The following is a 27,959-nucleotide window of genomic DNA, read 5'->3' as shown; positions in this document are numbered from 1 at the left end:
TTGAAGTAGAGAGTCTCTCAGCCTCTTCCATAGAATGACAGCTTCCCTGGAAACTATAATTGAATGGGCAGAAACTGGGAGTTTCTTTGACTAAACATTGCCAGTACAGGCATGAAAGACTTCTTAAAAGCAGATGCTCAATTAATGTTTGTGTAAAAGAAGAGCCACAAATAAATCATTTGCTTTAATTTATATTCTCAAACATTCTTGAAAACCATAAGCAGATCCAAGCATATATCTTTTATATTTACAAAAAGGGAGACTAAAAAGAGAGTAAAGCAAACCAAAAATTGAAGAGCTTTTGGCTCTCTCTCTATGTTTGTTCTGAGCCTCTATTAGTGTGGTGTCTTTCACATTTCTAAGGATATTCTTATCCTAAAGTGATGTTATTCTCATCCGGGATCACAAAAGTGATATGAGGATTTCCAATATGCATTTCAAAAAACAAAATTGTTACTCATAAATTTCACATACAGCAAACTGTGTGTGACCCATTTTACTCAAATACTTGTATTATAAACCTAAATAAACTTTCTGTTGAAAAAACAAAGAACTGAAAACTAGGGGCGGGGGGGAATCAACAGGAACACAGGTTGACAGGCTTTTCTGACCACAAAGTGAAGAACGGCCTTCAGACCACACTAGGGGCGAGATGAGTGGCTGGATACGGCCCTAGCGTGGGCACTGGCCGAGGCAGAAGGGCCAGCACTGGCTGCAGCAGAAATGCCAGGCCTGGCTGAGGCAAGATACTCAGCCTGGGCTGCAGCAGAAGGGCCATCCCAGACCGAGGCAGACATGCCTGCAGTAACCCAGGCAGACATGCCAGCCATGCCCGAAGCAGAAGTGGCAGCCATGCCCAAGGCAGAAGTGCCAGCCATGCCCGAGGCAGAAGTGGCAGCCATGCCCGACGCAGAAGTGCCAGCCATGCCCGAGGCAGAAGTGCCAGCCATGCCTGAGGCAGAAGTGCCAACCCTGGCTGCAGCTCTGGCCCCGGTGCTCTCTACTTCCTGTCTGAAAGACTCCTCATACTGCGCCAGGCAGGCATCAGGGACTGTATCATTGACCTTGGCCAAAAACTCCATGACTTTATTCTTGTTGGTTTCTGTAAGCGCTTTAGGACCCCACAGGAACTCATAGCGAGGGGGATTGCTGCCAGGCACCTGGTTGTATTCCAGGTACTCTTCCTGCACCAGATCTTCTGTAATGAGCTTCCTGGTGTCTCCAAAGATGAAGTGCCTTCTTCCATCATAGATGCCCAGAATATTCAGTAACTTCCAGATGTGCTCCTCAGAGATACGGGGGCCATTCAGGTAGATGAAACTCAGCAGAGGCACCAGAAGACCATTCTTAGGCAGCCCCCAGTCACCTCTCATAGACTCACTGTCGCTGAAATCTAGGTTGCTCACCAGGGTATAGCAGTGACTGTTGGGCCTGACTTCCTTCAGCACCAGGCCAAACACAATCTCCATGTGCTGAGAGGCCCTGCTGAGGATCTCTGGGAATTGCTTCATGTACCTTCTACCGATTGCCTTCAGCATTTCAGACCTCTTAATGAGCTCCCTCATCTTATACTTATACAGCATGTGCTGCACCAACATCTGTGCCTTCTTGGTCAGAAGATCTCTGTGAGAGCTCGCAGCAGCAGCTGAGGCCTGGGAGGAATTTTCACGTTCCTGAACTTGGCCCCTGGCACCTACACCAGATCTCGAGCGTGCTGCACCACCACCACCAGATATTTTGGGTATAGCACCTGCAGCAGCACTGGTGGTGCCTGGGGCTCCCTGAGGCCCCTTGGGGGCGCCAGCAGCAGAGGAGCTTGAGGGAGCACTCTCTGAATCAGGAAGGGAGGAGGAGGTGGTCTCTTCTCCCCGAGATGTGGTGGCCTGATCATGAAGAACCTGGGTCTCAGACCGGGCCTGGTGACATTTCTCATGAGCACGGACCTTACTCTTCTGCCCACGGGGCATGATGGCTGTGGTCAGGGACTACAGGCAGGATTCTGGGCCAGTAGACAGGAGATTGGGGCACCTGGAGGATGGAGAATGAGGTGACATGAGCACCTTAAAACAGGGAGATTCTACCTTGGCCTAATCAAAGGCCACCTCTGCAGGTGTCCTTGAGGACACTGCCCTAGGAACCCACAAGCCTCCTGTTTTCCTGCTCAGCCTGTCCCCACATAATCCCACAGAGGAAGAACAGAGGCCTTAGACATTTCCTCTGCATCCTCTCAGCCATGCTTTGGATTTACTGAGGTGACAGCAGGTCCCAGCAGTGGGGTCCTCTCAGCTCATCTTTAGTATTACCATGTCAAGTCCTGGCGGAGCCTGGGCACCCTTCTCTCTGCTACTCTGATACAGACACTTTAGACCTCCACATGATCCAGAAGCAAGTGAAAGGATGCCTCAGTCCACCTCTCTCTAAGGGGATACCCAGTGCTGAGAGCTCAGTAGGGTTTTTTCCATCCCGAGTTCACTGGGATCATCATTCAAGGTCCTTACCTTGGCTCCTTAAAACATTGGGCACCATTCTCCATTTGCTGACTGGTGGCTGCACCTTCAGACTAGACATTTCCCCTCCCCTACACTTGCTATAAAGCAGTGAAGTAGATGCTCAACCTGACAGTCCTTCCCTGAGATTTCCTGGGCTGAAATCCAAGGGTTGGGATAAATGCATTGAGTACTCACTCAGGTTCCTCAACTGGGCTCCTGGCAGAGAAGCTCCACTTTCTCCTGAATTGATGCCTGGGTGATAGTAAAAGCCAATCACTCTGTGTCCCAACAGGAGGAAGTTAAGATGACCTTATCTTACCAAACACAGTCTTCTAAGAACAGGTGCTGTTACAGGCAGGTTGATGTCCCTGTGGTCCCACACAGATCCCAATTCAAGGCCTATAGTATTTTTTTGCTTCTCTTTTCCTCTCTATGTCTTTTTAAAATTAAATGTATTTCCTATTGATTGGAGGATGATCACTTTACAGTATTGTGTTTGTTTCAGCCGCACATCAATAAGAATGAACCATAGGTATAGCTTATGTCCCCTCCCTCTTGAAACTCCCTCGCACCTCCCACCCCATCCCACTCCTCTAAGCTATTACAGAGCACTGGGTTTGAGCTCTCTGTGTCATACGACTAATTCCCACCGGTTATCTATTTCATATATGGTAATGTGTATGTTTTCAATGTTACTCTCTCAGTCTGTCCCTCCCTCTCTTTCCCCCACTGTGTCCACGAGTGTGTTCTCTATGTCTGCATCTCCACTGCTGCCCTGCAAATAGGTTCATCAGTACCATCTTTCTGAAATCCATGTATATGTGTTAATATACAATACTGGCTTTCCTCTTTCTGACTTAATTCACTCTGCATAAAAAATTAGGACTAAAATTACCACATCAGCCAACAATCCCATTACTGGGCATATTCCCTGAGGAAACAGTAACTTAAAAAACACTTGTACTCCAATGTTCGCTGCAGCACTCTTTACAATAGCCAGTACACAGAAGCAACCAAGGTCTACATTTGACTTATGACAGGGTCTAAAATTTCTCAATCTGCTGACCACACCCCTCGGACCAGGGCGGAGTGGTCTGAGGGGAGTTGCTTTTCCCCTTTAGCCCGCAGTGGGAACTGCCATGTATTCCTGAGGTCTCAAAGGGATGATGACAGGGAGGATGTGGTCTGAATGATGTGGTGTGGAACATCCCCACAGCCCCAGAGGTTCTCACCATCCCACAAGGGAACCTGAAACTCTACCTTCCCAACCTGACGCTCCCCACTTTGACCTGGTCTCTCACTTCCCTGAGATGATCTGGGAAATGTCATGTCAAAACGCCCGATTCTCCCAGTCCTCAAAATAGGACTGGCGCTTTCTGTGACTCCATTTCTTATGGGAGGAGCCCCCATCCTGACTCAGTGTCACAGCCATTAATATTGTTGGTGACTAGGTCCCTTTGTTGAACTCGGTTTATTCCGTTACAGCAAGGCTCTCACTTCCCCCAAACCACCTCCAGTGGACACCAGGGGGCACCACAGTTGGCCAGCTCTACCCGGGGCATCCTAGAGCCCAGTATAGGGGGGCCGCTCAGTGTGGCCCCCTTGGCGGTGTCGAAGTCTGCTCATCAGCCCTCAGGGCCCTCATCTAGGTCCTTGAGCTCCTCCGGGGATAGAATCCGGGCCTACTCCCACAGACCAACGCCTTAGCCTCAGACACTCTAGATCACATTCAGCCGACAGCTCCGAGGGACTCATAAGAGCCATATCACAGGGGTGGGATGTGGATGGGTCACTTTTATTACTGGGAGGGTTGGGAAAGTCCCTTTAGCTCCATTCAGGTCCTCACCTTGGTTCTGGACGAGTCCTGCACACTGAGTCTCCGCCAAACAGTCCCCGCGGCTACCGGTCAATCCGCTGGCTTTCAAAGCGGGAGTGGAGGGGTGCTGCGTAAGGTCCTACGTGGGGTCTCCAGGGATAACGGCAGGGACAGTGTGCTACGGGAACCCCAGTAGCTCAGTATTCATTCGTCCTTGGTCCTCCTTGTGCAGTGTATCAAAGCCCAGGATGCCCCTTCCTATGAACCCGAGTCTTCCAGCTCCCAAACAAAGCCCTTGCCTTCCCAAGTGCCTAGTGGTGTGAGGCCAGCTCTGCCCTGAGCATCTCTGCTTGTCAGGTGGGTTGCCACTCTGTGAGCCTCCTTCGTTGGGGGAGAGATCCTCTCACTAGCACTGATGGTCTTCACCTTATGTCCAGTTATGTTCAAGACACCCCCATCTGCAGATCTGGGTTCTGATCTGGCTAGAGGAGACTCAGCCCTCCCTAAGATCACACAGGTTGAATGAGCGGACCACTCAGATGTAGCTCCTGTGGGCTTCACAGGGCTAAGAATTTACAGAATTCTGTTTGGTTCCCTCTGCAGGGGTCCCCGCTAACACTCAGCATTGCATGTGAGGTGCTCCTTGGATTCAAGTCCCTCGCTCTGCGAAACTGCAGCTGATTGTATTAGACAGAGGTCTCACCTCGCTAAAACTTTCTAGACTGAAATCAACCAGACATCTGTGCCCAGAGCTTCCTGGGGACGACAGCATCAGTGATTTTCCAGGGCCTCCTTTTATAGGGTGTGCTACTGTGAGTACACTTTCAGGTCTTCACATTGACATATGACGAATCCTGTAACTCCACTCTGTTTTATGAAGCTTCTTGTCTTACATCAAGGTCCTAGTCTCCTGAGAATTCCAAGTTGGAAGTCAGGATGATCTTCATGTGATCCTAGTCCATCAGGGCCTCTGAGAATAGACAATGGGGATGCAACTTGAGTCCTTCTGATTCCTCTTGCTTAGCATCCTCACTACATCTACCACAGCCTGGGACTGCTCCTTCTACTGAGCTAAGATTCCTCTTCTTAGTCTTTGGGTGACCAGTATATCAAGGGGTGATTGTCTCGTTAGTCCTGCTTCATGGAGGTTCCCATATCAGCTTCTCGATTAAAGTCTTCCTGGGGATTGCATATTCCGACAAACAGTGAGCAGTTACCCTCTAGCAAATCTTGGAGAAAATGGGTCTCAGTCCCAAAAGTGATGTAAGATTAGGAAAATGCAGCAGAAATTAAGGAACTCAGGACAGATGTTATGATGTCAAAGAGATAGAGGTGATATGTTCCTGCTCTTCAGCCAGATTTAGGGTGTGTGCTTAATCGCTCAGTCATGTCCCACTCTTTGTGATGCCATGTACTGTAGCCCGGCAGGCTCTTCTGTCCATGCAGATTCTCCAGGCAAGAATACTGAAGTGTGTTACATGCCCTCCACCAGGGATTGTGCCCAACCCAGAGATCGAACCCAGGTCTCCCGCATTGCAGGCGCATTCTGTACCATCTGAGTCACCAGATTTAGGGTAGTTCTAAAATATTTACTCTCGGCACCTCCCTGTTGGTCCAGTGGTTATGCGCTCCCAATGCAGGGGTCCTAGGTTTGATCCCTCGTCAGGTAACTTCATCCCACATGCCACAACTATAAATCTCACATTCCACAACTAAAGAGCCTGCATGTGGCAACAAAGATTCCAAGTGTCACAACTAAGACCCAGAGCAGTCAAAAAATAAATAGAAATAACTACTTTTAATTAAAACAAATAAAATCTTTACTTTCTACATAGAAGGATAGCACCAGATAATCTTGTAAGCCCTCGATTACTTGAGGGTGTCTGAATTTCCACATGCAGGTGATCATTTGCTAACTGAGCATTATCTCCTTCTCTCCTTTATTCACACCTCTTAATTATTTTGGTGTTTGTATTGCCTTGGCTATGTATTCCATCCCAGTGTTTTCGTCACAGAGTCCTTCTTTCTGTCACTCAAGATACATGTTGGAGTGCTAGAAGACAGTGAATTAACTGACTCATGAGCACCTCAGGCCGGGACAATGAAAGGGTACATGCTGTGGACAAATTCAGACCAGTGCTCTAGTCCCAGCTCTGTCTCTTATCAGTTGTGAGGACTTGGGTCCATCCCCAAACTTGGGGAGCCTCAGGTGAAGTGGTTTTTGTAGGGCTAGTGGCATGTAGCTAAAGCACCTGGCACACAGCCTGGACCACACTGAGACTTTACACAATATCTGTTTTTACTATGAGTATGATTAGTTTCATCCTGGAGGATACCACTGACCCTGAGGAATCTTTTAAATCCAGGAGATGTCAGAGAATCTGTGTCATTCTCGGACATGAAACACCAAATCAGTCCAAAATGCTGTTTAGAAAGAATCTTTCCTTTCCATTACTAGATCGTATTTTGAGTGTGGGGGTACTTTTTTAACTGAAAGAAATTCAAAGAATCTAAATTTGATTCTGAGACTAATTCTGTCTTCCTTCCCAGCTGCTCTTTCATCTGAACAACTCCCAGAGACTTCCTTAGTGGTCCAGGGGTTAAGACTCTGCACTCCCAATGCAGGAGGCCCGGTTTCCACTGCTGATCAGAGGACTAGGTCCCACAGACCACAGCTTCGCCACAACTAACAGTTCACATGCCACAACTAAAGATCCTATATGCCACAACTGAAACATTCCTCATGCTGCAACTAAAGAACTCTCAGGGTGCAAGGAAGATCAAGGATCCTGTGTGCCAAAGGTAAGACCAAGCATAGCCAAATAAATAAGTAACTAAAATAAGCCCTTATCTTCATCAATTTCATCATCACCTAAAATAGACTCACCTCACAGACTTTGGTGGAATTATCAACGTAGCCAAAAATGCTGAATGGAATGCCCTTTCAATAAAATGAGCTCTGTTTCCATGAGTCACAGCACAGTGTCAGCCCACTGGCTTCTGAGTTTCCAGTTTCATTCCACTATTACATTTATTGCACAGAATCTCCTTGGAGATGATGTGCATGAAACATCTAGGTTGTGCACTGTGTTCACGGGCACTGGGACAGGAGCACAGGGCACATTCCATCCCCTCCCCAGGGGGTATTTCTCTCTGGTCTACTCATGTTGCTGTTTAGTCACTCGGTCGTGTATGACCCTTTTCTATCCCATGGACTGAACAGATTGCTCTGTCCATGGGATTCTCCAGGCAAGAATACTGGATGGGGTAGCCATTTCCTCCTCCAGGGGATCTTCCTGATCCAGGGAATGAACCCACATGTCCTGCATTGGCAGGTGGATTCTTGACCACTGAGTGTCCTGGGAAGCCTGATAATTGAAAAGTAATTGTTCAGGAATTGTTCCATTCCAGTCTTAAGTCTCTCAACTTTGAGACCCACCATCTGAGGGTCTGGCCTCTATTTAGTGTTTCCACAGCCTCCCCGGTGGGTTCAACATGTAGCCTAACTTAAAATTACCTCCCAGGGACACTTATTGTCCTAGTCTCCAAGTGCCTTGCCTCAGTGTATTTACACTAGACTCCTCATGAGGAAGCCCTCAATCCCCTCACCTCCTTACACCTCATTTTTATTGGGCCCCTAGATCTTTGTTCACGAGCTACTTTATATGAATTGTTCTCTTAGACTCTAGACTTCTATAGGAAATGGTTCGGTTTATTTTTCTTAGCATCCCCAATACTACTCAGAAGCCTCCAAAGAACAGATGCTAAATTGATATTTGAAGAATTACAGTGAAAGTGTGCAAGAAGTAAAGTTTACTGGGTTTTCACTTCTCCCACATTCTTAAATAAGCTAAGCCAATCCAGGTACATACACTTCAGTTTTACAAAGAAAGACTATAAGGAATAAAACAAACCAAGAAGTGAATACCTCTCAAGACTTTTTTTTTCTGTATCTGGTAATCACACAGACTTCACTGTGGAATAATTTCCATTCTTGCAAAAAATCCATATTTCAATATCATGTTTTCTTATTCTAAATGACAAGAAATGATTCAAGGATTTCAGTCTGTGCTATGTAATATGAAAATTCTTATTTTTCAACTTGATAATCTGCAGTACAAGGGAGAGCTGTGCCATTAGTATACTTAGACTCTGAAGCTAAACACATATTTTATTAAAAGGAACAACATTTAAAAACAGAAAAAAGAAAAACCTCTAATTTTTGCATATTGTATAGGATCACAAATACTTTATATGCTGTGTTTCCATGAGAAATACCTTGGCCCTCTGCTAGTTGGAAGATTGCTTGCTGTCTTGAAATGCAATGTGAAATATCTGCTCAGACTTCACTAGGGGTGGGAGGAGCTTTGGACATGCTCTGAAAATTGCACTGGCCCTGGCACTGTAGGAGCCCTGGCTGCAGCTCTGGCTCTGGCTCGCTCTTCTTCAGCTCTCAAAGCTTCTTCATACCAGGATGCGAAGGCACTGCACTTGGTATCATTGACATTAGCCCCAAACTCCCACATTCTTTTATATATCTATATCTATCATGGAAGCACTCCATATTAGTTTACAAAGATCATGCTCATTATTTTTTATAGCTGTATAGTACTCCACTCTGTGGATATATATCATGTTCCTTCAGTTAACATGTTCATGGATATGTAAGTATTTTCATACGCTTGTGGATGGCTCTTCAGGGTTACTTTCTGAAAACTCTAATTACTGGCTCAAATGTAAAAGCATATTTAGTTTTCTGATAATACCAAGTTGTGTTTAGGGTCTAATCTTATTCTTTGACATGTTGCTGTCAAAGAATGAGATTAGTACATTATCTAACACTATATACAAAAATAAACTGAAAATGGATTAGAGACCTAATATGAGTGGAAACTATAAAACCCTTAGAAGGCACTATGAGTGGGCCATTCTTTGATATAATTGATAATATTTTTTGGATCTGTCTCCTAATGCTAGGAAAATAAAAGCAAAAATAAATAAATGAGATGTATGTAAAGGTAAAAACTTTTGCACAGCAAAGGAAACCATCAGCAAAATGAAAAGACAACCTACTATATGGGAAAAAATATTTGCCAATGATATAACCAATAAGGGGTTAATATCCAAAATATATGAACAGCTTACATAACTCAACAGTTTAAAAAAAGAATTAAAAAAATGGGCAGAAGACTTAAATACACATTTTTCCAAAGAAGACATACAAATGGCCGAGAGGCACGTGAAAAGATGTTCAACATCGTTAATCATCATATGAATGCAAATTTAAACCACAATGAGGTATTATCTTATGCCTATCAGAAGGGCTATCATCCAAAAGGAACAGAAGTAACAAATGTTGGCGAGCATGTGCACAAGATCTGTACACTGTTGGTGGGAATGTCAATTGGTACAGCCACCATGGATAACAGTAAGGAGGGTCCTCAAAATCTAAAAAGAGAACTACCAAATGACCCAGAAAACCCACTCCCGGGTGTATATCTGAAAAAAAAAAGAACCCCCTAATTTGGATGGTCTCCGTCAGGTACTCGATGCTTGTCTGAGTCTAAGGGTTTCCACTGCTCGTCTCCCCTTCCCCTCCAGCCTCATCTACTCTCTGCCAGTGACCCCACCCCAGTCCAACCTCCCTGTTTATTAACAAGGCACCTGTGTCTGGCAGAGCCAGTGTGAGATGAAGAGGTAGTCCTTCCCAGCCACCAGATAGTCAGGAGTTTTGGCCGGACCTTCACACACTGATAGTGAGGAGTCAGACAAAAAGCACAGACTGTGGCGCTGAAATGGATTAATAAGGAACTTAGTGAGGTGGCCAGGGACCCTCCAGCACAGTATTCTACAGGTCCAGTTGGGGATGATACATTTCACTGGGAAACCACAATTATGAAAAAGAACGGCAGCCCGTACTGAGGCAGTGTATTCTCTGTGCCAATTCATTTCCCTAAAGACTACCCCTTCACACTACCTAAGGGTGCATTTGCAACAGAATTTATCATCCAGACATGAACACTAATGGCAGCACTAGGTTCGCTACTCTAAGATCACTGTGGTCTCTTGCTTCCATGATTTCTACAGTTCTGGTATCCATTTGCTCCCTGCTATGTGTTCCGAACCCCAATGACTCCCTCCCCAGTGCCAGAGGTTGCATAGATCTATAAAACAGACAGAGATGAGTACAACAGAATTTTTCAGGAATGGACTCAGAAGTATGCCATGTAATGCTAACTTAAAGTCACAATAACCTGCATTAAAGCTTGAATAAACTTTAAATTACTGTTTAAAATGAAACAAAAAATCCACTAATTCAAAAATTCCATGCACTCCAATGTTCATAGCAGCATTACTGACATTTGCCAAGGTACAAAAGTAATCTATATGTATACAACCTACACACACACGCGCGCGCGTGTGTGCACGCATAATGGAATATTACTCAGTCATTAAAAAGAATGAACTTTTGCAATTTTTCAACAACATGTATGGAGTTGGAGGGTATTATGCTATTAATTAGTAAATAGTTGGACGGTATTAATGAAATAAGTGAGATAGAGGAAGACAAATGCTGTATGATACTACTGACATGAAGAATTTAAAAAATAAAAGACTAGGGGAATGAAGCAGACTCACAGATATAGAGAACAAGCTAGTGGTTACCAGCGGGGAGTGGCAAGCAGGAGGTGAAGGCCAGGGACAGAAGACTAAGAGGTGCAAACTAGGATGTATACAATAAGCAACAAGGATATATTGTACAACAAAGGGGATATAGCCAATATTTATAATAACTGTAAATGGAACATAACCTTTAAAAACTATGAAGCACTTTGTTAATCATCTGTAATTTATAAAATATTGTACATCAACTATGAAAATGAAGTGAAAGTATTAGTTGCTCAGTCTTGTCCAACTCTTTTTGACCACATAGACTGTAGCATACCAGGCCCCTTTGTCCATGGAATTCTCCAGGCAAGAATACTGGAGTGGGTAACCATTTCCTTCTTCAGGGGATGTTCCTGACCCAGGGATTGAACCCAGGTCTCCTGCCTTTCATGCATATTCTTTGCCATCTGAGCCACCAGGGAAGCCCACATCAACTATACCTCACTTTAAAAAAATCTACTCTCCCAGGAACTTTCACATATACAATACAGTATTATTAACTATGGGGTTCTCTGGTGGCTCAGCAGTAAAGAATCTTCCTGTTGATGCAGGAGATGAGGGTTTGATTCCTGGGTCAGGAAGATCCCCTGGAGAAGGACGTGGCAACTGAATCCAGTATCCTTGCATGGAAAATTCCCTAGACAGAGGAGGCTGGCAAGCTACAATCCATGGGTTTGCAGAGAGTAGGAAAACACTTGGCGACTTAACAACAACAATGATTAACTAGTCACCATGCTGTACATTATATCTCCAGGATTCTTTATTTTGTACATGAAAGTTGTGAAAGTTTATGCTGTTTGGCCACTTACACCCATTTCATCCATCCTCCAACCCCCACTTGCGGCAACCACTAATCTATTCTCTGTGAGTTCATTTTTCAAAAATCTTCACATATAAGTGAGATTATACAGTATTTGTCTTTGTCTGACTTATTTCACTTAGCATAATGCCCTCAAGGTGCAACTGTGTTACTGCAAATGGCCAGATTTCCTTTTTTTCTTTTATTGGCTAAATAATATCTGAGTGATGATGAATGTGTGTGTGTGTGTGTGTGTGTGCCTATGTGACATTATCTTTATCCATTCATCCATTAATGGACAGTTATGTTGTTTTCATAATTTGGTTATGGTAAATAATGTTTCAATGAACATGGGGGGTGCAGATATCTTTTCCAGGTGTTGGCTTTATTTCTTTCAGCTAAATTTCCAGGAGTAGACTTGCCAGATCACATGGTAGTTCTATTTTCAATTTTTTATGAGCATCTGTACTATTTTCCATAGTGGCTGCATCAATTTACATTTTCATAAACCCACATTTTCTTTAATAATTTAAGTATATCATAAATGCAAAAGTTATATATGCTTCTAAATTTAAAAGGTATGTATCTTTGAAATTTAGGAATGAGAGACTGAATACAGTAAGCTAGACCCATAACTGAACCATTAAAAATTTTTTTTCTCTTCTTATCCTATCTTAGTGTGGGGTTTTTCACATTACCAAGGATACCCCTATTCCAATGCCATGTAATCTTGCTCTGGATCACACAGATGATTTAAAAGTTTTCAGTTTGTATTTCAGAAAGCAAAATTCTTATTTCTATACCTGGTAAACAGCAATAAGTGTGTGACCCTGTGTCATTCATAAGCTTATGATCTGAATCTAAATAAACTTAGTACTGAAAAGAAAATCACTTGAAAATTACCGCCTCACCCCCCGCAAGAAAAGGATAAGTCAAAAAGTTATTGACGCATATCAGGAACACAGGTTGACAGGCTTTTCTGATCACAAAGTGAAGAACAGTTTCAGACCACACTAGAGGTGAGACGAGTGGCTGGATGCGGCCATGGATTGGGCACTGGCCACAGTAGGGCCATCACTGCCCGAGGCAGAAGTGCCAGCCCTGGCTGCAGCCCTGGCTCCAGTGCTCTCTACGTCCTCTCTCCAAGTCGCCTCATAATGGGGGCAGGAATGCAGTGGGGACAGTATAGTTGACCTTGGCCAAAAACTCCAGGGCTTCTACCTTGCTGGTTTCCATAGCGGCTCTCAGACCCCACAGGAGTGCTCTCGTATCCCCCCATAGCGAGGGGGATCGCAGCCAGGCAGGGGGATTGTGACCAGGCAGTGTGAAGAGAAATGAATTGACAATATGTCAGCCTCAGACTGGGAGGAGTGAAACATTATGGACTCTAGAGCAATTCAGACCAGGCTCTACACTCAGTTCCATCACTTTATCAGCCTGGAGAATAGAAGTTCTTTGTCTGCTAAGTGAATTTGATAAGCCTTGTCTTACAGAAGTATCAGAACATATGTAGCTTGTGTAAAGCACCTGGCAATGCAGCTGGCAATGTTTAGGCCTTATGATGCTTATTTTCATACCAGAAGAAAATCTATGGGAATTTCTACCTTCATCTATGGGAATTTTTCTTTACCCAGGAGAAACTAGAGACTATGTGGTCTTCTAAACAAAGAAAGCTAAGTCAATCAAACTTCTGCTTAGCAAGAAACTGTAGGGCTTCCCTGGTGGCTCAGTGGTAAAGAATCTACCTGACAACCAGATGTCAGTTCAATCCCTGGGTTGTGAAGATCCCCTGGAGAAGGAATTGGCAATCCACTCCAGTATTCTTGCCTGGAAAGTTCCATGGACAGAGGAGCCTGCCAGGCTACTGTCCATGGGCCCATAATGAGTCAGACACGACTTAGCAACTAAACAAGTAATCCTATGTAAATTTTCTCTATCAGAGAATATGTTATTGAATTTAGAGGCAAGTGTTTTACCAGGATGCAATGCAAAACCTTATAGAATTTGTGTCAAGGACCAGTAATTCCCCTGCCTCCCAAAGCCCTCCCGACAAAACACCCCGATTTTCATGTATTTCACCACCACTAAAATCTAGCCCCGCTCAGGAGGTCTACTAGATTACACTCGAGATACCCTCATGTTTGGAGTGTGCTGGGGCTTCTTCTGTTCAGGGCCCAGAGTGCCAGCACAGTGACATCTCAACATCCAATCACAAAGGAGACAGTAATATGCATCAAACACCTGGTTTGTGGACTGTGTTCACCTGCACTGGGGCAGGAGCACTGGACACCTTCTGTTCTTTCCCCCAGATGGAGATTCCCTCTGGTTGACTCACAATCTCAGGGTAACTGTTCAGGGAAGCTTCTCATTTCAGTCTCAGCCTCCCAACTTTGAGGGCCACCATGTAGGGATCTCGGCTCGGCTCACCATTATCACAGGTTCATCCAGCCCACCACGCAGCCAACTTAAAATGACCTCCCAGGAAGGAACAGGAAGACAAAGAAGATGTATATTATGATTAGCTTTCCAGCCCCACCTTAGCCTCTCACAACTTAAAAGGCTGGGAGTGTTGGTCGAACGCAGTGAAATAGTTGCCTCAGACCTGACTAGGGGCTGGAGGGACTGCTAGATGTGACTTTGGAGCACACACTGGCCTTGGCAGGACTATAAACCTTGACTGCAGCTTGGGCTCTCTCGTCATCCTCTCTCAGAGCCTTTTCATAATCGGGTGGGAAGGCACTGGGAATGTTACCATTGACCTTGGCCAAAATACCAAACCTCAAAGTTTTGGTTTAAGAGAATAAAGGCTGAGAGAATTCATACCTCACTGCTCTCATCCCAACTCCCTCCCCAGCATCCTCCCTGATTTTTGTCACTTGTCTTAGATCATCACACCACCTTCCTTATGGAATCACTGCTCATATACTCAACACATCTACAGGCAGGTACAGGGTCTCCTTTATCTTTGCATCACCCCCACCAGCACAGAACCTTCTGAAGAGCAGATGCTCAAGTAAAGATGGGAATAAAGGAGCCACCAAGCAAGGAATGTAGTTTCTTATTGTTTTTATCGGCATTCTTGAATAAGCTAACAACATCTAAGTATATCGCTAAGGTTACTACTGAATGTTATAGAGAGAGAGACAAAGGTGAATAACATAAGTCAAAACTTGACTACAGCTTACTTGATTTTCATATGTTTTAAAACTACAACATTCTTTCACATTTCCAAGAAAATTGATCCCCAAAAGATGAAGGATTTTCTGAATTACACTACACAGTACCAAAACACTTACTCTTAGATCTGACAGACAACAACAAATCTGTGATCCATGTCATTCATAAACTTGGATTCTGAATCTAAACAAACATTCTAGGAAATGAAACATTTGAAAGGTAATAGCGTAAAATAGGAACACAAAGAAGATAAGTATTATGAACTTTCCAGCCCTACTTTAGCCTCTCACTTCTTAAAAGGTTGGCAGTATTGGTCAAACAAAGTGAAGCTGCTGCCTGAGAACTCACTGGGCACTGGACAGATATCTGGGTGGGACCCTGGAGCGGGCAGTGGCCCTGGCAGCACCACAAGACCTAACTAGAGATCTGCCTCGGGATCTCTTTTCTTCTCTCAAAGCTTCAGCGTAATGCAACGAGAAAGCACTGGGGACGGTACTATTGATCTTGGCCAAAAACTCCAGCACCTTCATCTTGCTGGTTTCAGCGTAGGCTCTTGAGCCCCATAGGAACTCATAGCTCAGGGGATCACTGTCGGGAATCTGACGATACACCAGGTAATTCTGCTGCACCCACTCTTCCGTGATGAGCTTCCTGGGATCCCCAAAGATTACATGCTGCTTTCCATCATAGATGCCCAGAACATTCAGGAACTCCCAGACATCAGCCTCAGAGGCGCGGTTGCCATTCAGGTAGATCACACTCAGCAGAGGCATCAGAAGCCCATTCTTCGGCACCTCACTGCTGCTGCTCAGCACTTCATTACTGATGAGGCCTATCTTGCTGACCAGGGTATAGGAGTAACCATTCGGCTTGACTTCCTTCAATTCAAGACCAAATGCCAGCTCCATGCATTCAGCTGCTCTCCTGAGGATCTCGGGGAAGCGTGTCTTGTACCTTTTGTGAAAAAGCTTCAGCATATCTATCCTCATAATGGGCTCTTTCATCTTAAACTTATCAAGCAGGAAATTTACCAAGTCTCCTGCCTTCTTGGTCAGAGGATCTGGAGGAGCGGTCTTAGCAGAGGTTGAGGCCCGGGAAGAATTTTCATGTTCCTCAACTTGGCCCCTGCCACGTGCTTTAGATCTTGGGCGTGCAGCCCCTGCAACAGGAGAGCTAGTGGCTGCAGCTCCCTGAGGCTTCTGGCCCGCACCGGCAGGTGGGGAGCCCGGGGGCGTACTCCCAGAAGTAGGGGTGGGGCTGGCAGCAGCCTGAGCATTCCCGAGATCCTTGGTCTCCATGCGTGCCTGGCGGCGTTTCTCACGCCCACGGCGCTTGCTCTTCTGCCCCCGAGGCATGACTATCAGCAGGCACAGCGGGCAGGGAAGCAGGCAGGCAAGTAGGTGATGCTGGAACCTGGAGAAGAGAAGATGAGTGGATGAGCTCCTTCAGCATGGAGGGAATAAGGCTGCTCTGCCCGTATCCTTGAGAGCCCTACTCCAGGAACCACTGGCCTCTTGTTCTTGGTCAGCCTATCCCCTGAGAACCCGGTGTAAGAAGTGAGAGCAAGCCAGCCTCAGGCCACAGCCTGCCTGTGGCTGCCTCCAGTGACAGAAGATCCTGGGAGTGGGGCCCTCTCTGGTTCCCTTCATTCACACACACAACTGTCACATCAGCTCTTAGTGGGGCCGGGACCCCTGCCATGTGCCGTTTGAAAGGTGACACCTCAAAACTCCCTGGGACCCATGAGAAGGAACCGAGTTGTGGATACTGTAGGGGTGGGTGGCACTGGCAGTTCTGGGGGCCTGCTCTGTCCTGAACTCGGTTCTCCACCATTCAGGGTCCTCATCTTGTCAACACCAAGGGTGTGGGCCCTTCCCTCCTGCCTCTGGTGCTGCCCCTTCAGGTGAAGAACCTCATCTCCCTTAGAAATGACACAAAGAAATGAGGGGCCTCAGCAGAGGATCAGGCAAGACTCTAGTGTTCATTTGATTAGCTGGAAGGGGGAGCATGCTACCTTCAGTCCTCATTCGCAGTCCCCACTAACTCCTGGGAGGATCTGAGGGCTCCTTTCTCTCCTGGCTTGAGGACCTTTCCTCATAGCAAAGCCAACAGCTCCCTGAGATCGAATGGGGAAAGCCAGGGTGGCCTTACCTGGCCCTGCCGCCCACGGTCTCTGGGGCCTGAAGAGCTGCAGCAGGAGGTTGAGGCCCTGTAATGGGTGCTACTCATGCAAGGTCCCCAGATTTTACTCAGGGCAAAATCTAAGATTCCTTCCTCTGCTGACCCATTGGACTAAGGCGCTCAATTCCCTGTTAGCTCTGAATGAGGCACACTTCTGCCCGCCATGTATGCTTGGGGGCACCAAGGAGTGACAATGAGAGGAATTCTGGGAGTTTCCCACCGGTCCTTAGCATCTTCTCTGTGAGTCCTGGCAAATGTTAGAAATTCACCCTCTGCTGACCTGAGCATGCTGAGGTTCCCAAGGTGAAAGAAAGAGTGAGCCACCTCCAGTCACCCCTGTCCCTGACCTCCCTGGGATGGCAGCAGGGGCTGGACTCTGTGGGACTCCGCTGTTCCATCATCGCTGGCCCCTTTCGCCCTCACCTGAATGGGATCTATGTTCCTCTCTTAGTCCACCCTGAGTCTTCCGGCCTCAGATCAAGGCCCACATCTCCCTGAGTTCTTGGGGCTGGAAGTGAGGGGTGACATCTGGCAACCTCTGCCTGGGGTGTCCCACGGCTGATAGGGGCTGGGACTTTGTGGGCCCCCACTGCTTTGGGTAGGTGCTCATCTAAGTCATCTCTCTGGGTCCTTACAGTGACTCCTGGCAGGACCAGGAAATCTGTCTTGACTTGAGATCTCTTCCCTCCTACTAAGGCCCCCATCTTCCTGAGACCCACTAGAAAGCAGTGACATTTTCCCAATCTCTAGCTACAGCTGTGTGTGGACTCCTGATGCAGACAGTCAGGAAGAGATTCTGCACTGCCCTCTGTTGTCACGGGGTAGCTGGATGGTCCCTCAACTCTTAGGTCCTCTTCTGGGCTCCTGGTACTAGCTGCAAATGCTCCAGTGGCGGACCTGAACCCATACCCCCATCAACGAGGTTCCTCACCTCCCTGCCAGGCTCTGGGGAGAAGCAAGTGGGGGTCATCTGGTCCCCATGCCTGGGTCTCCCAGGTTTGAGAGGAATGATGTCACTATGTGGTTCACTTCCTTCTGGGTGGGGTTCTCACATGTTCATTCAGTGTTACCACTGTGACTCCTTTTAGGAACCGGGCTTCCTCCCTATGTTGAATGAGGCCTCACCCATCAGACTCAAACCCCAATGTCCCTGAGACCATTCTTGGAGAAAATGAGAGGGCATCTCCGCCTGAGAGCTCTAACTGAGCTTCCCAGGGCGACAGCAGAGGTGGCACTCTGTGTGGGCTCCTCTGTTCTAGGGGAGTCAGTTGTCTCCTTCTTCACATAGAATTGGTGCCTCAACATCTCTCATGGCCTGGGACTCCTCATTTTCTGCTGACTTGGGCAGCCGGACCTGAAACCAAGGCCCTCATCTCCCTCGGACCCCACAGGCAGAAGTCAGGGGCACCAGAACTGGCCAGCTCTTCCCTGGGACCCCCGGGGCTGACAGCTGAGGTGGCATCAGATGTGGCTCTCTCTACCGTGTATGGATCTTCCCCTCGACTCTGCATCCTTCCTGGACTCTGCCCTCTGTCAATCTGAGTCCAAAACCCTGCAAAAAGGTCTTCACCTTTCTGGGACCACAGGTGACAGAGTGAGCCACATCCTGCCAAAACTGATCTGGGGCTATGCTGCAAATCACAAGGGCAGGATTCTCGACCCCCGCCCCTTGCCCCAGTTCTGGAGTCAGGGGCTCCCTCAGTCCTCACTCAGGATTCTGGCCTCCAGTTTGGGTAGGGTTTGGGAGTGTTCCCTCTGCTGACCTGAGTCTACATGCCCCAAGGCAAAGCTCTCACCTCCCTGAGTGGCTAGAGGAGATGCTGGGGGTTCCATATCCAGCTACCTTGTTTGGGGATGCCCAGATCTGAGAGTGGGGGTTGCTCCTTAGTGCAGCAATCCGCTTGGATCCCAGGCCTGCTGACTAGCACTGAAGGTCCTAGCTTGACTTCTTCTAAGGCTGAGACTCCTCCCTATGCCTAATGGGGTTACCTTATCTATCTATCTCTTTATTTACCTTTCAAACCCATTGATTTTATTATGTAACTAGTAGTTTGTACATCTTAATCTTCCTCATCTATTTCTCTCCTCCCCCACACTCCCAACCCTAACTCCCATCAGTGACCACCTCCTTTTTTTCTCTGCATCACAACTGTTTCTGTTTTACAGATTGCTCATAGAAGTGTAATCATATAGTTTCTTTTTCTCTAACTTATTTCACGTAGCATACATAATACTCTCTAGATCCATACCCTTTTATATAAATGCCTTTCTCTACCTGAACGTCCCTTAACCCCAGTGCCTGCCACCACCCCCACCACAAAAATGATGGGTTCTCTCAGCCTGAATTACTCTATGGTAATTTGGACCCATATGGTAGAAGTCCAAACCTTCCCAATCTAATGCCTAATGAACTGGAGTGGATGTAATAAAAACAGAAATAAAGTAACAATGTAATGCACTTGAAGCATCCCGAAACCACCCCTTTACCCTAACCCACCCTACCACCATGCCACCCCACCCTCCCTTGTCCACCCTGTCACGCCCCATCCCACCAGCTCACCCCACCCCATGAAAAAACTGTCATCCAAGAAACCGGTCCTAGGTGCCAAAAAGATTGGGGGCCGCTACTCCGGGTCCCTGCAGCAGTGGCGGCAGGAGGAGCCTCTGTGTAGTCACCTCTTTGGAAGCAGATACCCCTGTGAGCTCTGAAGGCCCCATCTTTTCACCTTTTGAGAACAAGACTACTCCCTTCGCCTAAAGAGACCGCCCTCTTTAAACAAAGCCGCCTGACCCACTGTGGCCCTCCAGGTGGCAACTACAAGATGGCGCCTCGGCCCTGTAATTCAGGACAGGGCCAGTGAAACTGCGTATTACAGGGGTGGGATGAGGCTGGGTCACTTTTATTACTGGGAGAGGTTGGGAAATTCCCTTCAGCTACATTCAGGTCCTCACCTTGGCTCTGGACACGTCCTAGACAATCAATCTCCACAGAACAGACGCCACAGCAAGTGGCAGACCGCCTCGCTTCAGAAGCGGAAGTGGAGAGGCGGGGCATATGGTTCTACGTGGGGTTTCCCAGGGATGACGGCAGGGGCAAGGACTACGGAAGCCCTGGTAGCTCAATATTCATCCGTCCCTGGATCCTGTCTCACAGTCGACCCTGTACAGCCTATCAGAACTCGGGACGCCTCCATCTATGAATTCGAGTCCTCCAGCCTCCAAACAAAGCCCTTGCTTCTCGAAGTCCCTAGTGGGGGGAGTCAGGGCACTGCTCTGAGCATCTCTGCTTGTCAGGAGGGGCGCCACTCTGTAAGCCTCCCTCTTTTGGGGGAGGCCCTTTCACTAGTACCGACGGTCCTCACTTTAAGTCCGGTTATGGTCAAGATGCCTCCTTCTGCAGATCTGGGGTCCAATTCTGCTAGAGGAGGCCCTGCCCTCCCTGGGATTACACAGGTCGAATGAGGGGACCACTCAGAAGTAGCTCTTCTGGGTCTCGTAGGGCTAAGAATTTACAGAAGTCTGTTTGGCTCTCTCTCCAGGGGTCCCCTCTAATGCTCAGCATTATTACGTGAGGTTCTCCTTGGATTCAGGTCCCTCCCTCTGCGAAAATGAGGCTGATCGTATCAGACAGAGGTCTCACCTTGCTGAGCCTTTCCAGACTGAAATCACCCTAACATCTGTGCCCAGAGCTTCCTGGGGACCACAGTGTCAGAGATTTTCCAGGGCCTCCTTTGATGCAGTGTGTGCTACTGTGAGTTCACTTTCAGGTCCTCACATCGACACGCGACAAATCCTGTAACTCCGCTCTGTGGTTTATTAAGTTGCTTGTCTTACATCAAGGTCCTAGTCTCCTTGAGAATTCCAAGTTGGAAGTCAGGGTGATTCTCGTTACATCACAGTTCATTGGCGCCTCAGCAAACAGAGAGTGGGGATGCAACTTGAGTCCTTCTGGACTCCTCTTACTCAGCATCATCCTCACTACATCTACCACAGCCTGGGACTGCTCTTTCTACTGATCTGAGATTCTTCTTCTTAGTCTTTGGGTGACCCTTATATTCAGGGGTGACTGTCTCCTCGGTCCTCCTTCATGGAGGTTCCTATATTGGCTTCTGTTGCTTGATTAAAGGCCTCCTCAGAAATGCATGTTCCTACAACATTTGAGCAGCTACCCTCTAGCAAATCTTGGGCAAAATGGGTCTCAGTCCCCAAAATGATATAAGATTAGGAAAATGCAGCACAAATCAAGGAATTCAAGATACATGTTATGCTGTCAGAGAAAAAGAGTTGATATATTCCTTCTCTTCAGTCAGATTTAAGGTTTGTGTTTATTTTCTCAGTCATATCCAACTCTTTACAACCCCATGGACTATATAGCCTGCCAAGGCTCCTCTGACCATGTGGGTTCTCCAGGCAAGAAACCTGGAGTGGGTTGCCTCCTCCGGGGGATGTTCCCAACCCAGGGATCGAATCCAGGTCTCCTGCATTGCAGGCACATTCTTTATCATCTGAGCCATCAGATTTAGGTTAGTTCTAAAATCTTTATTTTGGGACCACCTTGTTGATCCAGTGGTTAAGACTCTGTGCTCCCTGCCTGGGTTTGATCCCTGGTCAGGTACCTGGAACCCACATGCCACAACTAAGTATTCATTTGCCACAACTAAAAATCTCACATGCCACAACTAAAGAGCTTGCTCATGGCAAAAAAGATTCTGAGTGTCACAACTAAGACCCAGAGCAGTCAAAACATAAATATTTTAATTAAATAAATATTTACTTTCTACAGAGAGGGATAGTGTCAGATAATCTTGTAAGCCTTGGTAACTTGAGGGTGTTTAATTTTGCACAAGCAGATGATCATATTGTTATTGAGCATTATCTCTTTGTCTCCTTTATTTATCACTCTTAATTATTTTGGTTATGTGTTATGTGGCAGTATTGATGAGACAGGAGTTTGGGAGTGAATGGATACATGTATATGGATGGCTGAGTTCCTTTACCGTTCACCTGAACCTGTCACAATATTGTTAATTTGCTATACCCCAACACAAAATAAAAAGTTAAAATTAAAGAAAAATGGTGCTTCCAGTGCAAGGAGTGTGAGTTCAAACCCTGATTGGGGAACTAAGACCCCATGTACCATATACCGATCAATCAATCAATAAAAATTTCATCATAGAAAAAAGTGATGGGGATTCATGAAAGAAATAATTGATAAGCTACATTTCATTCCCTTTAAACTTCTGCTCTATAAAAATACACCAAGAGAACAAGAAGATGAGCCATAGTCTGGGAGAAAATATTTGCAAAAGACATATCTGATGAAGGCTCTAATCTAAAATATACAAAGAACTCTTAAAAATTAAGAAGAAAATTAACATCTAATAAAAGTGGACAAAAAATATGATTAGATACCTCACCAAGGAAGATACACAGATGGCAAACAAGCATATGAAAAGATGCTCAGCCTCATATGCCATTCCGTTCAGTTCAGTTGCTCAGTCACGTTGGACTCTTTGCGACCCCATGAATCGCAGCACGCCAGGCCTCCCTGTCCATCACCATCTCCCAGAGTTCACTCAAACTCATGTCCATCGAGTCAGTGATGCCATCCAGCCATCTCATCCTCTGTTGTCCCCTTTTCCTCCTGCCCCCAGTCCCTCCCAGAATCAGAGTCTTTTCCAATGAGTCAACTCTTTGCATGAGGTGGACAAAGTACTGAACTTTCAGCTTTGGCATCATTCCTTCCAAAGAACACCCAGGACTGATCTCCTTTAGAATGGACTGGTTGGATCTCCTTGCAGTCCAAGGGACTCTCAAGAGTCTTCTCCAACACCACAGTTCAAAAGCATCAATTCTTTGGCACTCAGCTTTCTTCACAGTCCAACTCTCACATCCATACATGACCACTGGAAAAACCATAGTCTTGACTAGATGGACCTTTGTTGGCAAAGTAATGTCTTTGCTTTTCAATATGCTATCTAGGTATACCATTAGGGAACTACAAATTAAAATACACAAGCAGATACCACAACATGCCTTTCAGAATGGTCAACATCCAAAGGACTGACAACACCAAATGCTGGTAAGGATGTGAATCAACAAGAACTGTTATTCCTTGGTGGTGGTGATGCAAAATGGTAGAGCCACTTTGGAAGACAGTTTGCAATTTTCTTAGTAAACTATACATATTCAACACTGCTAGTAGAAATGTAAATTGGTACAGCCACTATGGAAAGCAATATCCAGGTTCCTCAAAAAGCAAAAATAACACATAATATTCCATGCAGTTCCACTACTATCCAAAGGAATTGAAATCAGGACCTCGAATAGAGCTCTGCACTCCCATGTTCATTGCAGCACTACTCACAACAGGCAAGAAAGGGAAGCAGCCTAGGTGTCCAGTGACAGATGAAAGGATAAAAAAGATGCAAAATATACATACAATGAAATATCATTCAGTCTAAAATGAAGCTAACCTCTCTAGTTAATGACAGCGTGGATAAATCCAGAGGACATTATGCTACAGTGAAATAAGCCAGACAGAGAAGGAGAAATACTGCATGATGTCATTTATATAAGCAAACTAAAATGGTCAAAGTCAAAAAAGCAGAGAGTAGAGTGGTGGTTGCCATGGGCTATGGGAGGGTGAATGAGAATGAACTGTAGACTTAAAAAATATTCAGAACCTAAAAGTTGACAGTTAAGCCCAGAGAACACAGAGGGCGCCACTCTAGCGGCTTCTGAGCATCATCCCTCCTCAGGGGAGTGCCACCCTGATTTCTCAGAAACTCTGTGGAGAGAAGGTAACATGAATAAAACATCTAACCTGCAGTGTTTACATGCACCCAAACAAGAGCACAGGACACATTCCATGCCAGCTTCATGTGATTTCTCTCTGATTTACTCACAATCCCAAAGCACAGGCAGACTCAGAAAATACTGCAGGTTTGGTTCTCAACCCCCAAAGGAAAGTCCATATCACAATGCAGTCACAAGAATTTTTTGGTTTCCCAGTGCTTCCATAAAATTTATGATTATACTATATTTTAGGCTATTAAGTGGGCAATAGCATTATGCCTCAAAACAATATAGATATCTTAAATAAAAACACCTCTTTGCTAGAAGAAAAAAGATGCTAACCATTATGTGAGCCTTCACCGAGTCCATCATTTTTGCTGCTGAGGGTGTGAACATTGCAAGAGGTATCAAAACGTGACACACAGACATGAAGTGAGCAAACGGTGTTGGAAACATGGAGCCGAAAGACTTGCTGGAAGCAAGGTTGACTAACACAAACTTTTAATTTGGTAAAGAAAAAGAACAAAGAAAAGAAAAGCAGTACCTGTGAAATACAATAAAGCAACATGCAACAGAGTGAAGTGTGTCTGTAACTGTTAAGGACAGTTTCCCATCCCAGGCTTTGTCTTTAAACTATGCAGCCCACCATGTGAGAACCTGGTCCCTGGTCATGATTACCACAGCCTCATCCAGCCCGCCATGCACTCAACTTATAATTACTTCCCACCAAAAGATTTATACTTTCCCAAAGCCCACCACTACCTTGCATCAGGGAATTCACATTTGACTGCTGTCATGTCACCATTTCCTTTACAAGACAGCTACTTCTCGACTCTATAATTTTATGGTCAGTGGCTAGATCTTTTTCTCAGCTCTCCAAGTACTAGCATGGAGTCTTCTATGAGCAGAAGCTCAATTACTGTTTAGGGAATAAGTGAGCCTGTGAGCATGAGGTTGAAATTATTAGAATTTAATTCTACATTTTTGAATTAACCAAGCATATACTGTCATTTATAATTTTGTAAAACAAAGAGTACAAAGGATGAGGAAACCAAATACCGACCATATTCCTTTTCCTCTATTTCTTGATCCCACATATTTTACTGCTTAACTTTTTCAAATTTTCAAGGTAATAACATATTGCAATGCTATGCTATCTTGCACCAGCTTACTAAAAAAGATGGAAGCTTCCCCATTTGCTTTACACAATATAAAAATCTCTTATCCTTAAGACTGATAAACAACAGTAAGTGTGATTCATGAATTCGTACACTTAGATTATAGGCTAGATAAACTTTCATTTAGTAGCAACATTTGAAAAGCAGCAAGAACATAAAAACATAGATTTATTTCTAAATTCCCTATACACAACAGAAACACCAAGGTATTTTACACTATGAACCCTTGGTGAGGTCCAGTCCTGTACTACTTGGAACACTGACTCCTCTCTTGAGCCTCAAAGTGCAGAATTTGCCTCAGCTTCACGTATGGAAGGAACTGCTGGAGGAACACTGGGACATCTGCTAGCTTGGGCCCTCTCTTCCTCATCTTTCAAAGCCTCTTCATACAAAAAGTGGAAGGCACTGGGATCCAAACAGTTAATCCTGGCCAGGAACTCCAGGACTCTCATCTTGCTGTTTCAAGTGTGTGCTCTCGGACCCCACAGGAACTCATAGCATGCTGGATCACTGCCAGGCACTTGCTGATATTCCAAATACTTCAGCTGCACCAAATCTTGGGTGATGAGCTTCTTGGGCTCCCCAACTAAGAAGTGCCTCTTCCCAGCATAGATATTCATCTTACCCAGGAAATCCCAGATGTCTTCCTCTGTGGCACAGTTGCCCTTCATGAAGATCACACCCAGGAGATTCATCAGGAGACCGGCCTTGGGAAAACCCCTGCCATGGTGCAGGATCCCATTGTGGGGGAGATTCATCTTGCTGACAAGGACATAAGAATGCTTGGCAGTGTTGTCTTTCTTCACGTCAATACCAAATACCACCTCCATCCTGTCAGAAGCTCTTTTGAGGATCCTGGGGAATCGATGTGGTACTTTTTATGAATGATCTTCAGCATATGCACTTTCCTAATGGGCTTTTTCATCTTATATATGCATTAACAGGAACTACACCAACAGACTTGTTGGCCTGGTTAGTGAGTGTCTTGCAGACTGCACATTGGAGAGAGGGGCCTGAGAGGAATTATGTGTTTTCCCAATTTTCCCAAGGGCTCTTTTGGATGATCTTGTGGGAGAAACACCTGCAGGCACAGTGGTGGTGGCCAGGGCCCTCCGAGGACTCTTGAGATGGTGATGAGACCTAGAACCAGGCTTTCCCTTAGCATCAACCCCGGGACCAGGACTGGAAGAAGATGAGAGTGCTTCCATCGTGGTGGCAGTGACCTGAGTGCCCCTCAGATCCTGGGTGCCATGCTGAGCCTGGCGGCATTTCTCACAGGTGTGGAGCTTGGCCTTCTTACCCCGAGGCATGGTGACTGTGGTCAGGACAACAGGCAGGAGTGCAGGTAGAACAGCACATGATCTGGGCACAGAGGAGACAGGATGAGAGGGTGTGAGTGCCCACGGCAGGGAGGCACCACTCGGCCTTTAAGAAGGCCTCCTCTTCAGGTTTCCATGTGGGCACTGCTCTACAAACCCAGAGGACTCCTGATCTGATCACCCTGTCCTCTTGAGAACTCTGTCGAAATAATTGAGACTCAGGCTGCAGCCTGCCAGCCCTGCCAGCTGCCTCCTGGGGCTGAGGAGCAGTGGGCCAGTCCTTGAGGTTAAACCCCTCCATTCTGGAGGGTGAGGGTCCTCTCGGTTCATATTCAGGACAATCGTATCAACTTTTGGCAGGCGCAGGGCCCCCTCCTCTGTGTGGCTCTAAGCTTATACCCCAGAGGCTGGTCCTCATCTTCCTGTGATACCTGAAGAAGTGAAGAGGTACCTCAGCCCAGTGTCCCTGGCAGGGGGCATCCATAGCAGTCAGCTCTAGGGAACTCTGTCCTGGGCTCACTGGGGTTTTCTGTCCTCTTTCAGGGTCTTTCCTTGGCTCTATGTAGAGCCTGGGACACCCGTGTCTGCTGCCCTGGTGTACCTCCTCTCAGACAAAGGCTCTCACCAATCCCATACCATCCGAATGGAGGGTTCACATACACCTGACTTCCATGCCTGGGCTTCTCAGTGCTGTGCAGTGGGTGAGGGTGGTACAGAGGGTACTCTCTATTGATTCCCCTGTTGGTGGGTGAGTGCAATCATCAGTTCTTTCAGGGTCCTCACCCTGACTCCTCTGAAGCCCTGGGCCTCCTACCTTGGCATAATTGAGGTCATTCACTTAGTCCAACACCCTCACTTCTCTGAACTCTCCAGACAGAAGTGAGAAGACTGCTCATCTTCACAGATGCTCTAGGTTTATGCACGGAAAAGGGCCAAAATTTATGAGAACTTAAGTTTAGAGTCGGTGTCCACCTTAGTCCTTGCTCAAGTCTGGGTGGAACTCAGGACTCCTCCCACCAATAATCTGGGTAGTTCAGCCTCAGAGCAAAGTCCTGAATACCACGAGTCCCTGGAGGGGCAAAGTCAAGGTACTACATACGTGACTACCCCCTCACTGGAGCCTCCCAGATACATAGCCACTCTGCTTTGTGATACCACCCCTAAATGGGGAGGGGTCCCCAGTCAGTACTTAGGGCGCTCACTTCACTGCAGTTAGGACTGAGGTATCCTCCATCTGCAAGCAGGGGCTACTTCTGACCAAATGCCTCCCATCCCTGAGACTTCCTGGGCTGAATTCAGTTTTATGGCTCTGCCGGGACTTCCCAGGGCTTACAGCAGCAGTGAGACTTGGTGCGGCCCTCTTTGTTATGGGCTGAGTGGCCCCTGCCTCAATCCTGACTCAGTCTTCACCTTGACTCTTGACCAGCACTTGGAATCCACCCTCCACTGGCCTGAGGCCAGGCCCTCGACCTGAAGTCTGTACTTCCTGGAAACTGTAGAACAGAAGTCAGGATGACTCATATCCCACCATTG

The 27,959-nt window shown here is 46.4% G+C and overlaps 2 protein-coding genes and 2 pseudogenes across 2 annotated transcripts; 1 reads left to right on the top strand and 3 right to left on the bottom strand.

Annotated features, from left to right (window-relative positions):
• Window positions 1-167: 167 nt before the first annotated feature.
• LOC147340023 (melanoma-associated antigen B4-like) lies at window positions 168-2,805 on the bottom strand. Its single transcript, XM_086388348.1, has 2 exons — window positions 2,685-2,805; window positions 168-2,028 (listed from the first exon to the last, which is right to left on the bottom strand). The coding sequence occupies exon 2, from the start codon at window positions 1,965-1,967 to the stop codon at window positions 642-644; it is 1,326 nt and encodes a 441-aa protein (XP_086244474.1). The 5' UTR covers window positions 1,968-2,028; window positions 2,685-2,805; the 3' UTR covers window positions 168-641.
• A 6,918-nt stretch (window positions 2,806-9,723) lies between these two features.
• On the top strand, window positions 9,724-10,536 carry LOC147340022 (ubiquitin-conjugating enzyme E2 D3 pseudogene; annotated as a pseudogene).
• A 4,286-nt stretch (window positions 10,537-14,822) lies between these two features.
• On the bottom strand, window positions 14,823-20,226 carry LOC147340021 (melanoma-associated antigen B1-like). Its single transcript, XM_086388787.1, has 2 exons — window positions 20,084-20,226; window positions 14,823-16,363 (listed from the first exon to the last, which is right to left on the bottom strand). Exon 2 carries the CDS (start codon window positions 16,303-16,305, stop codon window positions 15,295-15,297), a length of 1,011 nt encoding a protein of 336 aa, XP_086244913.1. The 5' UTR covers window positions 16,306-16,363; window positions 20,084-20,226; the 3' UTR covers window positions 14,823-15,294.
• Window positions 20,227-25,385: 5,159 nt separating this feature from the next.
• LOC147340020 (melanoma-associated antigen B3-like) lies at window positions 25,386-26,463 on the bottom strand (annotated as a pseudogene).
• Between the last annotated feature and the right edge of the window lie 1,496 nt (window positions 26,464-27,959).

This window comes from Bos grunniens, chromosome X, assembly GCF_055505025.1.
Source record: "Bos grunniens cultivar Pamir isolate PY7600 chromosome X, Bosgru_T2T1.0, whole genome shotgun sequence".
Lineage (NCBI taxonomy): Eukaryota > Metazoa > Chordata > Mammalia > Artiodactyla > Bovidae > Bos > Bos grunniens.
This window is presented reverse-complemented; position numbering and strand designations above follow the sequence as displayed.

Bases quoted from the DNA above. Each gene is read 5' to 3' on its own strand.
- LOC147340023 (XM_086388348.1), bottom strand. From the start codon at position 1,967: ATGCCCCGTGGGCAGAAGAGTAAGGTCCGTGCTCATGAGAAATGTCAC.
- LOC147340021 (XM_086388787.1), bottom strand. From the start codon at position 16,305: ATGCCTCGGGGGCAGAAGAGCAAGCGCCGTGGGCGTGAGAAACGCCGC.